Genomic DNA, 12,578 nt, shown 5'->3' with positions numbered 1-12,578 from the left:
AATGTCTCCTAATAAATTTGGCTAAAATTTACAAAAGAAAATAACAAAATGTCTTTAAATGTAGATAGAATAACAAACACAGATTTTTTTTTCCTTCAATATTTGCATTGCATTTCTACAGAGAATGACTCTGACTGTATCAATATTTTTGTTTTCTTTTTCATTAACCTGGCAACTATATGCATATTCCACATAATTGTCCATCCTACAGAAAAAAAAAAAGATCCATCATCTTTGGCAAAATGTTTTTTATCTTTAATTAAAATAATAAAAATAGAGAGTAGATATTAATCTAATTTGAATTTGAATTTATTTCATGAGGTGCAGTGCATATTAATTAATATGAATATTTTTAAACAACCATGTAAATGTGCTAAATTTAGGCACAAGGGCTAATTTTCATCTGTAATCCCCTGGCAGGTTCATGGTAAAAAATAAAACAAAACTAAAAAAACAATTGACACACACGGATGAACACGCATGACAACAATGTGTTAAATAATATCTAAACTTTTAAAATTCTTAGTAACATGCACATTTCTAAGCAAGTTTTTATTTGGCTGGCCTGAGAGCAGAGATGGCTCTTTGTGCTGTGACAACTGTTTTAGGTGCTGGACTTTGGGGGGGTAGAGGGTATAAGGATAGCAGTGGGAAGAAATATCTCAAAAACATCTCCTTGAAATTATAGCAAATCTAAAACCAAAAGCATATTTTTGTTCTGCTCTTCTTTTCTTTTTTTCTTTCCTTCTGTCCTTCAAGTAGATTTCACACTCACTAGTAATGCATGAGTTTACTGGAGCATGGAGTTCTGTGCATAAACAAACTGACTAGAGTTTCAAGCCCCACTTAAATCAACAGAAATACTTCTAGAAATATTGCATGGTTGTCAATATTTTTTTTAATAAGAAATCCTAAAAGAAGTTGGCAAAGTTTCTGAGTGTGACAGTAGACACCGCCAGGTTGGTTGTATTGTTCAATGATATCAACAAAGTCTTTGTTGGATTCAGGAAATAATGAAATACAGCGAAAAGTGGGGATGAATCATTCTTCAGAAATGTACCTTGGTCAAAGGTTAAATAAGTGGCATTTTTCTATAAAAGATGCAGAGATATTATTTATAATAATTGCAACATGGTATTTTGTAGTGTGGTCTGTTTTCTTGACTCAGTGCTGAGCTTATTAACTTATTGAGAGCAAAGGGCAGCAGAAAATCCTCCATTCAGGGTTTCCTCCTGGAATTAGGTTTAACGTCCTTTAGTTAGACCCTCCACCTCTCCTCTCTAAGCCCCTCACCTCTCAGCAGTGTATGTCCGCCATCCAATTAAATCTAGAAAGCTGCTTGTAGTACAGCTGCGGAGATGGAACGGTGCACCAGCTCTGCTAAGTATGCTGCTGCAAATGTTTGACATTTTCACGCCATTGTCATAACGATTCTTGTTACTTAGGCAAACACTAGCAGGGTTTTTTTTTTTTTATTATTTGCATATGTACATTAAGGTTTCCAACCGCTTTGGGGTGCAAGAGTAGCTTTGCATGGATTTGTGCAAGATTAGTTTTGTGTGTGCCTGCAGCTGTCCCCCATGTGTGTCCATATTGCTTTTGCTAATATGCTTCATTATCCTGTGTGCATTTCCTAATCAGTTCACTCTTAGTAAAGCCTTAGCTTGTCCCTCAGTGGATTTGTAATGAGACTTGCTTCTACTCCCCTTGCAGTAGTCAGCATTTTACAGAGAAAGTCAGCGTCGGAGAGCAGGATGTGTTGTTTCAGTTGACTTGAATGCTGATAATGAACAGTAGAGCTGATCATTAAAGCAATATTGCACAGGCAAACCTTTGAATACACATCTTGTTAAGCTGTTTCAAAGCTTTTTGTATTATCATCAGTGTTGAGAGAGCTGAATAAAGAGTGCCAACGAGGATGCTACACAGGTAAATTTGAAATTCTTATAAACATTTCAGAATATATACCTGTGTTTGTTGTGACTCACAGCTTCTCTGGAAGCTCAGTGCTATCTAAGGAGTCCTCCATGTAAAAATATTTAGCTTTTGCATAATGTCCATGACTTCTTGCAGCCTCTCGATCTCAAACTGCTTCGATTTGCTGCATTTATTTCATATTCAGTTGTAAAATGTAGCTGATCTCTGAGAAACCCAGCGTTTCTCTGAACTCCACTGCCCTGCCTTTTATGAAATCCACTCACATAACCCGCTCGGTAAAGCTTAAAGAGATGATTTTGTAGATTCAGTGCGGCTCCTTTTCCTCCCCTCTGGAAATCCCTACTGCGACAGAGTATAGCGCTAATGACTGATGAGGCCTTTGACACGGAAATGCTTGACACACTCCTCGGGGTCCGGACTAAAGACTTTCCTAACAAGCTCTCGCACGCTCACCCTGGGCTGTATTAAATTCAAACTTTGGCACCTTTCCTAATTACTGAGAACATACTAGGAGTCAACCTCATACTCCTAACCTAGCCTGAGCCCTAGACCCCCAAGTCCCACTTACCCTCAAACTCCCCCACCCTTTCTGCAGTGTAGCGTCCCTCGAGTACGGGATGATATATGAAATGCTGAATTCAAATTAGGCTGACAGAGAGCAATTACTAAAGAAAGAAGATCCCTTACTCTTAAGGAATTTAAGTATCCAAATCCTAATACAGAGTGTATGCCCCATTTTATCCGCTTTTTTGCTGTTCTTAGAAGCTCTTTTTACATTTTTACAGTTTCATTTTGACTACGCCCTTTTTTTTCACCAGAGCACGGCCTGCTTCTCACCATCTGGCTGTCTGACTAACCACCTCTTTCTTTCTCATCTCATTGTCTTGACTTCTCTTCCATTGTTTGCCAAAATCAGTATCACCACTACATAACCACTAGAGAACTCTGATTTATGATCCACAAAGAGTTACTACGTTTAATATGGATAAAATGTTCATGGGAGTTTCAAGTTCTCCACCTAAACATTTTGAAATATGTTGTCAGCTCCAACATGAACTGGTTGTCATTTGTCATGTTTAATAAAAGAAACAAAAAGGTCATATTTCACCATTAAGCCTTAACATTTGGGGAGAATACTAGAAGAGACAGTAGCAGAAAACGAATCACTTTGATAGTGTATTTTGCAGTATAAGGACTTTGATTTTTAAATCTTTAGAATATTTTGGCAACTTTGGTAACCAGACTCTGCTACTTACTTGTTCTGTGCAACTGCTATGTTTATAGATAGGTATATTGTTATGCTGAGAGCAGTTGATTGCACCGCTGATGAGTTGCGTTAATTATTTTGTGCACTGTGCTTTTTTTTCTTTCTTTTTTTTTCCTGAGCGAGGCTCCATTAATTGAAAGCTCTCCATCTTGTCTGTGTGAGTGGCCATTTAATCTGTTTGTATCCTCTCACTTCATCCTTCGATCATGATCAGCTACAGTAATCAACCGCCAGAAGTCTTCACTCTGCTCTTAAAGCTTTTTCCATTTCTAAACGTCTCATCTCATCAGCTTATCAGCCGCTTTCTCCGAGCATTACTGCACAACGTGTTTTCTGAAAATCTGTATTGTGATGCACTTGGAAAATCAATTATAACTCTGTAACACAATACTAAATGTTTCCCCTCTCAACTCCACCTCTTTGCCTCCTTCCTCTTCGCCTCCTGCTCTTGCACGCTTTCCTATTAGAGTGTAACAACATTAGAGCTATCAAGTGGGCTTTATGTCTTATGCCCGCCCTAGGACATCTTTTTGGTTCCAGCACCGGATTCCATCTTTGCTTCCCAATCAAAGGTAGTAAAAACCCATCCATTGCTGCAGCCTCCATTGCAGGCTCTGCTCAGCCTGGTCAGATAAATTGTAGAAGCTCATCCTTCTCCTATTTTCTTTTCATCTCAGACCCACCCAGTGGCCCACATTATAGCTGCAGATGGCCAGGAGAGATTTAGAAGCTGCAATCCATCAATGTAATGCAGCCTGAACTACTGGACAGTCGCCCTGTGAACGTTTCCACCAGCTGGACCGTATTGCTCTCCTCTGGCTCTGCTTGAGCTCGGCCCACTTAAGTCAAACTTGGGCCTCATTGTAGACGGTGGTTAAAATTTGTTCGTTTTTTCAGCTGTTGGTGTAATAGTATAAGAACCAATTTCTTCCCATCTGAAGTGACTGATTAATTCTCCTGGAAGGGTCCACCTTTATAAAAGATTCATATGGGCAGGAAAATGAGTGTAGGGTTGGCAGTAGAGGTTTTTGGTTGAATGCTACTGGTACAGTGAGACATCAAAACCCTCCTTAGCTGCTGTTTTTGTGTTACTACAGATAGAATATTTGAAGCTGGAAAAAAGGCACTTCAGACTTGATCTGTCAGTTGTTTCTAGATATTAAACTGGTGATGATCAAACGCGGTGAAAGTTACTTATTTAGTGCAATAGTCCTTAAATTTAGGGCCAAATTGGAAGCTGCAAATAAAACTGACATTTTATCATCATTAGTCACCATATTTTCTGACACAATGCAAAATGCAGGAACAATACTTTACCTTGACTGAATATAGTAAGCAATACAAAACTCTTTTGAGACACATTTGACAATTAATTTGTTCACTTAACAACTCCTACTGTTCCAAAAAGCCATGGCAGTGAGCCATATCTCCATATTAAAACTACGACTGGGTATCCATTCATTGCAAATCTGGGAATGTATGAGTTTAGTTGTGAATGTGCCATATGTTTAAAAAAACTCCAGGGCAAGTCTCAGAATGTTTATATAAATTTATGTCAGCTTGAAACAGCAAAACTATAATTCAGTGTTGGAGAATTATTGGTCCATTATTAGTGCAGAAATTACATTTGATAGCCAATAACTTTAGATATGTTTATTGTAGGGCAAATTAATTCTTAAAATAATGTTACTTTTATTAATCTGAGCTGTGTCTGTGATTAACTGCTGGCCTGCTAAGCAGAATATGAAGTGTCACAAGATCTGGACCAGCATGTAAAACGAATTAAACAGCAAGTCTTGTTAATGTCTTTTTCATAATTACACTCAGGAAGATGAAGATTCTTCTGGATTCAGCATTTTTGTGTGGAAAGCAATACCTGGCTCTTGATTTCAAAGACATCTAATTATGCAGTTACGTCAGAATGTAAAACTTTATTATGCTTTGGGAAACCAGAGACCCCAAAGTCATAACAGGCCGTAGTGAATCACTACTCTGGAGTACTGAAGGGGAGATTGGCCTGCCGTGGATCTGCTGGTGGAACATGGCCTAACAACGGTAATATATTTTATGCCTGTGCAGTTCTGCACAATATTGTGTTGCATAGTCAGATTTAACTTTGGTTCTCTGAGACGTAATGACAGAAACACAACCTCCTTCAGCATTACCCATGTTTTCTGCAACATTTGTAGAAAATGTATTTGCGTGGAAAAACCGCATTTCAGGTTTTGTGCTCTGAAATATTTGTGACAGTGTCGCCCTTTTTGCTCTTTCATTGCAGGATGTTGAATTTACATGAAGATTGTTTTCAGACAGTAACTTTATCACGTCTCACTTTCCACATGCTGAGATTGGCCACTATTTCCACAGCTTCATAGATCACATGTGAATCTACTCCAGTTTTTATAAATGATGTCCATTGTGTTTGAAATATGCTCAAATGTCACAAAAGTAAAAGACACTTAAATAATACTCAGAATATGTTGAGTATATTGTCGTGTTGGGACAAACGGCGTTCTAGATGAGGATACTGTAATCTAAAAAGAGTCAAATAAAACGTAACATTTGGACAAAGAAGCTCACATCAAAACACTTGGCACCCATCCATTTATCAGACTTCTTACTAAATTAATCTTAAGACATCTTAATAATAGCAACACTGAAGGGGAAGGTCATTTAAATGTGCTTCCTTCCCTCTGGGATGATCTTCTGGAATTTTGTTAGTCTTATGGGGCTGTGAGTTTTGTTTCCCTGAAACCAAAAATCATTAATTTTGCTTATTTATTTTTGTCCCCCGTTTGGGGTTTTATGTGCTCTCTCCCCCAATTTCAAGGATTGATAACGTGCAACGTAACATGGAGAAACAATCCTGTGCATCTTCCACAGCCCCTTTAAAAAAGAAGATTGTCCTCTTCCTGCTCCAGGCTGTCTGATAGACATGGAGGGAGATTGGTTCTGTTGAATAAGAGATGAATCTCTCAGAGTGTCACCGTGCCGCCACGACCTCTGAAATATCATTATCTACAGGGGAAAGAAGGTTAACTTCTCTAATATAGCCTGAATGCAAGAGAGGGGTGCCACCATTGAACATAAAGCTGCTTTATTACAAGTATATTTCATGAGAAAAGTTTTTTTCTCTTATTACCAAATTGGTGCAGCATCTGAGAACATCCAAACAAGTTTAATAAAGTGAAATTGTTTTTCTCAACTATGATCTATAGCTGGGTGGGTAATTTCAGGTTGTTTTTGTCACTCAAAAAATAAAAAATAAATGTGCAACTGGATGGGACTGATGAACAAAACACTGTTCCTGTTACAGCATGGTCTCCCTCACCTTAGCAGACCCTGGGCAGATGTTACATTGTTCTCTTTTTCCACCAACATATCCAAGGCCTTCCGTTTTTTACAGTACCTCTGGAAAATGAAAGAATAATGAATAAATAACCGTTTCTCATTTGCTCCATTAAGTCAAAACATTGAAAGATAAATGTAAATATTATTTGTAACAATATGACAACTTGATAATCACCTGGTATTATGGTAATCACATCAGCTGTCAACAGATAATGACTTATTCATCAACATGTAATCTGAAATCGTGTCTTAATTTATTTATATTTGACTCAAGGTCTGTAACAGCCTGGATCGATTTATGTGGTGTAGATGCCGGAGGCGTCTCTGCTGGAGGCATCCCTCTGCTGGCTTACAGCTGTTTGAAATATCAGAGGTGATATAAAGATGATATTGAAGTCTCTCTACCAGGGATTCATGAAACGATGTGAAGTCAATGTTGATAAGTCAGAACGTGAACAGTGAGGTAGGGCATGGGCTGCGCTCGCTTAAATATTGCAACACGAACCAAAGGAATCAAGCTTGATCACTGCAATTAATCAGATCATATTTAACTAAAAATGTGAGAGCCATGTTAATATATATAGGAACCACATAGCAAAATTTGCTTCTGAAAAAAAAAAGAATCTCCAGCATGAGTGATTTAAATTATTTTTCAGATATTGATGGAAAAAAAAAAACTTACATTCCCTCAGCATTTAAATAAACATAAATATTGCTCTGAATAGATGAAATGCTTGAAAATTAGAAATACTACAAAGACATGAGAAATGACCCCATGTTCAGTCTGTTACACCCGTCCAGCTGTTTTACTCCAGCTTACTGAAGAGTCTGAATTACTGAGTAACTTATCAAAACATCATTATTTAAAAATTATGTCATTATGCCACTTTTCCAAATCTGTTATTTTCTTTCATTTAAACAAACAAAACAAAAACAAAGCAACCTACGAGACTAAGACTGGTTGTCGGCAATGTAAATATAAAAATGCAGTTTAGAACATCGTAAATTACTTCCAGTGTTAAATTGCACAGCAGGCTCAGCAGGTGGAAAATTGACTTAAAGTAGCAAATAAATAAATAAATCTTACTTTAACTTGGTGTGTCTGTATTTCACGCCTTTTCTTTTTACTTTCAGTTGAGTATAAAGAACAGTGTAATGAAACAACTCCTAAAAGTAAATCAAATCTTATTCTAACAAAATTGCTATTTTCAAGAACAGGCCTTGTTTGAAGGATATAAAGGATGAGTTCTAGTTTTGTCTGTTCTTAGGGCACCCAAATGGCAAGAAACAGATATTTCTGCAACTTTTGTCAGCTATGGGGAACTGAGGCTACAGTTCACACAAACTCAAGAGAATTTGACAATAACAAGTTGGAGGAACATTGACTGGTCTGTTTGTCCCAGACTCAGCTGAAAAATGTATGTGCTCACAGATCAGAAGTTGTATCAGAAGTTCAAGCGAGAACTGGTGGTATAACAGTGTGAGGATATTGTCTTGTCACACTCAGTACAATCAGTGATATATTTTAAGTGTTGACTTCTGCTAGTTTTAATGGTAATGCAGCATGTTCTCCTTTAGCTTTTGTTTCTTCTACACTAATTTTGTCCTCACTTGTCTTCTTTGTTCCATGTCTCTACTTCTAGGAATGCACACACTGACCCCCAAGCCTTTCCAGTGTCCGGAAGGAGAGAAGGATTGCAACCCTTGCCTTAACGCAACCAAAGCTTGCAACCTAAACTCCCTCTGCAAGAGGCACCGCAGCAGCTACATCACTACCTGCAGCCGGAGTGACACCAACAAAGGAGAGAGCTGCAACAGGAAGCGCTGCCACAAAACTCTGAGGGCCTTCATAGACCGCGTGCCTCCAGAGTTAAGCCAACGGCTGATCTTCTGTCCCTGCCAGTCTGAAGGCTGTGCCGAGAGACGCAGGCAGACGATAGTTCCTGATTGCTCTTACACAGATAAGGAGAAGCCTAACTGTCTGGAGCTGCGACGGGTTTGTCGCGCGGAGGCACTCTGCAGGTGAAGTAAAAAGAAAAGATATGCTGGAGGTTTATGTTGTTTGTCTGTAACTGCATTTGAGTTTGTGTTCTTAGTTTTAACCACAAATTCTGGAGTGAAAAATGTAATTTATCATCAATTTTAGTTTTAAAATTTTACTGGAGCTACACATTTGCACTTTTTGACTGTCTCCTATGCCATCATGAAGTTTACTCATTTTTCCAGTGTAACTTCAGGTGATTAGACGTTTAGAGAGCAGCCGCTATTAGATGCAAGATGAAGATGTGAGGCTGAGTTGAAGGGACAATGCTCAATTAAGCTGAACAAAACATTAGTGGATCACTTTGGCTGCATGGGCCCTCTATTGGATTCCAGCAGCCAGATTTAATTCACACCTACCCAGCCGTGACATGTTTCCTTGTGTTAGTTCTGCTCGGAGGAGGTGAAACACAGTGCCTGGGGCCAAACCAGCTGTCAAGATCTTTTACAGGAGAGTCATGTCCCTGTACTGACCATCAGGGGGCTTCACGCTCCTTCTGTCTTCTTTGTGTTAAAATGAGCAATGTTTTAATAATCGTAGATGCTTTTAAGATGATTTATGACACTAATGAAGATTAACCACCTGTCAGATCGGAGGAACAAAGGAGCTTTTCTGCTTTCACACTTTCTCACATCATAAATGCAAACTCCTACAGCACAACTATTAATCACAAATCTGTCCTTCATGCTAAATACTGTAGAATGGAAAACTTAACACTGCACCTCACCTTGAACACACCCAGTCCTCTGAGTAACATGGCGATGGCAGCATCATGCTGTGGTGAGGATTTTCTTCAAAATGGTCAGAGTTGATTCAAAAATTGATGAAGCTAAATGCAAGGCAATCCTGGTAGAAGACCTGTCAAAGGCTGGAAAAGACTCTGACAGAGATTCTGAGTTTAGCAGAACAATGACCCTACAGCCAGGGCTGTAAGGCAGAAGGTTTCCAGGGCTTTTTGTTTGTTAAAACAAAAACTAATACAAAAAGAAAACTGGAAAACATGTGCAACTATGTACAATGTATCAATTATGTGCCACTATGTTGTGCTCTGGCGTGTAGAATCACACTCTATGCCAGAGCACATACTCTGGCATAGAGTGGGCATTTGAACTTTTTTGAATTATGAGAAAAAGTTAAAATGTGCGAATAGTTTTGCCATAGAGCCTATTACTGTTATTATTACTCTTTTGCCATCATCAACCGCCTCCTAATTACAAAATGCTTCTCCTCCAAAAGACATCGTTTGTCTCCAATCTGTGCAGAAATACTATTTTGCATGCCAAATTTCTGCAACTGAAAAGCCAAAGTGCTACTTCAGTATCAGCATATTGTTCAAATGGTTTACATACTGTACATAAACATTCTGAGTAGTCTCTTTAGGCACATGCAGTAATTTGTTCAGACAGGTCCTTCTCTAACTCCACTTAGATACTTTCTATGGAGAGCAGCACACTCATAGTGTTAATGGTTCCTCTTCTCCAACACTAAATTCCCCCTCCACTCAGCTAAAGTAATGGAACTCTATCAGGCCTCCTCCAATTTATGATTGTCTCAATAATTACCTGCTTGCCTGCATTGTGTTATCTGTTTTCAGAGCGAGTTGCTTTCTTTGACCTTTAGGCCCTCAGGTGTCTGCAGTGCTCCTCCTTTTTGAGAAAGATGAAATAGAACGTTAAAGCTCATTATCTGCGGCCACGTAAAGCCCCTCTGAGGTCAACAGCTCGATGAGTGTGTGCGCGCTGCTGCTGCGTGGACACGGGCTTTCTCGTTCACTAACAGACCAGCAATCACTCAAGAGCTGCTCTAGTTCCAGTACTTATTGCTTGAATGCAATATTTTACTTTTTTTATTTTTTGCTTGTTCTTCAGAAGTAAATGAGGGCTGTCATGTAAGAGAATTTCACCACAATTCAGACACAATGAGCTGTTGAGCCTTATTGAGGCTTACAATTTTATCTTTCCATGAAGAGTTCACAATCAACACTTTTAAAGTACTCAAACTATTCTTCTTTTTGCATAACTTTACCTGATTTAAAATAGAACATGCCTTTCAAAAGTATTATTCCTCCTTGAACATTTCCACACTTTGACATGTAGCAACCTATAAATTCAATGGATTTTATTGGGAATATAAAGTTGTCTCTTGTTTATGTCTGGCCTGCACTGGCAGTCAGCAAACTGGAGTTTGTACTTTGTAGAACTGCCTTTTGCTGCTGTACGAGCTGCAAGTCTTTTGGGGGTACCTTTTGACATTTTAAGATTTTAATTTATCTCTAATCTTCTTTGCCAAGTAGCTCCAGTCCAGTCAGATAAGATACAGAGCAAGTGTGAAAATGGCGCAATTTGTGGAGTGTGCAACTAATCATTGTCCCATGTATTTCTTCCACTTAAGCTATGGATGCAGCTCCTCCAGAGTTACCATAGGCCTCTTGACTGCTTCTCTGAGTAATAATAGTTCTGTAGATTTGCATTTGTTGTTATACAATTTTCAATTTCAGATCACTGATTGAGCAGGGCCCTATAGCATTTCAAACTTTCGAATACGGGTTGCTGACCCAACCCTGCTTTCTCCATAACTTTATTCAAATGTATTATTTCTGTCCTGTGGGACTGTAGGTTTGTGATCTACAGCAAACCCTTTTTCTGGCCAAGGCAGCAAAATAACATCCAACAATTGCAAAGATCAGACAGGCAAGTTGTAGAGCTCTGAATCTTTTCATTATGTAGTTGTTCAAACATTTCAATCCAGTTCACAGCATGACATGCCTTCAATCAACAGGAGGGCGGGGCCACTTCTGAACCACCCAGCTTTTAAAGCATTGGCTCCTACCAGGTCTAATTAGGGGGTGGAGACAACATTTACATTTCCAAATAGGAAATACACATTTGTACTACACTGTATTCCTAGAAAAATATTTACATAATTACAACTAACTCTAACAACTCTAACTAAACTAAAACAAAAACAATCTGGGCCCAAACAAAAACATCTCCCCTCCGTCTCAAACAATGGATTTTCCCAGTGAGGCTGATTGAAAACACCAGGTCCTGGTGGATGCGCTTCCATGGCAACACATGACAAGGTGACCTCAAAGAGAAGGAGAGAATGATTAAAACCAAATATTAAATAAAGCAGGTTACTTCCTCCAAACAAAAACAAAACATTTACCAGATAAATTAGAATATAGAAAGCACAAAAAACAGCACCTGTTAGGGACGGGATACATCCCTCACAGGGACCCTTAGTCTTCTTGGTCTTGGTCGTCACCATACTGTTTGGTCATCATTTTTCTGTAACAAGCCCTGGAGATGCATTTTATTTCATAGTTAGAACAAGTCGGTGCCTTCTCAAGGAAGTAGTTATGCTGAGAAGTTAGAACAGATCACTTTTGTAGTTTCCATTAACTAATCCTGATAAATTTGAGGAAAGTTGAGTTTGTAGAGAAGAAGCAGAAAAATGGGGTTGAAAATATTTGCAATTTTTTTTCTATTTAATGTTGCTCTACAAAATCCTACTTAAATACAGATAAATGTGTGGGTTAAAAGGGTATTATAAAGGGCATTACATTGATCTTTATAAAATGCTTTGAGCAATCAGGATAATGAATAAAATTATCCTGCAAATGAATAAAAGAAACATTAACATTTAAACCTCAGCAAAGTACAAGACTTGAGTAAACCTTCTGGAGTCTCTTTTTAGTTCTCTGTTGGTTTAACCAAAGGAAGGATCATTCAGTGACAGGCCTTAACTTTTCTCTAAAGACACCTGTCTGACTAAAAAAAGAAGATACACAGCTTGCCAGACCCATTTTATTTTAGAACAACAGATGACTAAAGAGAGGAAAGGGAATAGGAAGAGGAAAGGATAATATAAAATGAGACAGAGGGTAGCAGGGGGAGGTATTCAGAATCAATGTGGGCTGCAGCAGTTAGTGGGAGGTCAGCGGTTTGATCAAACAGCTATAGGTTTTTTGCAATAGTT

The 12,578-nt window shown here is 38.5% G+C and overlaps 1 protein-coding gene across 1 annotated transcript in view; it reads left to right on the top strand.

Annotated features, from left to right (window-relative positions):
• The window catches only part of LOC122827977 (GDNF family receptor alpha-2-like), a 68,552-nt gene that overhangs the window by 24,180 nt on the left and 31,794 nt on the right, over positions 1-12,578 (top strand). The window contains exon 4 of the mRNA XM_044111151.1: positions 8,200-8,578. Within this exon, the coding sequence (XP_043967086.1) occupies positions 8,200-8,578 (379 nt within the window). The remainder of the gene's footprint in view (positions 1-8,199; positions 8,579-12,578) is intronic.

Source organism: Gambusia affinis, linkage group LG03 (assembly GCF_019740435.1).
Source record: "Gambusia affinis linkage group LG03, SWU_Gaff_1.0, whole genome shotgun sequence".
In the NCBI taxonomy this organism is placed as follows: domain Eukaryota; kingdom Metazoa; phylum Chordata; class Actinopteri; order Cyprinodontiformes; family Poeciliidae; genus Gambusia; species Gambusia affinis.
This window is presented reverse-complemented; position numbering and strand designations above follow the sequence as displayed.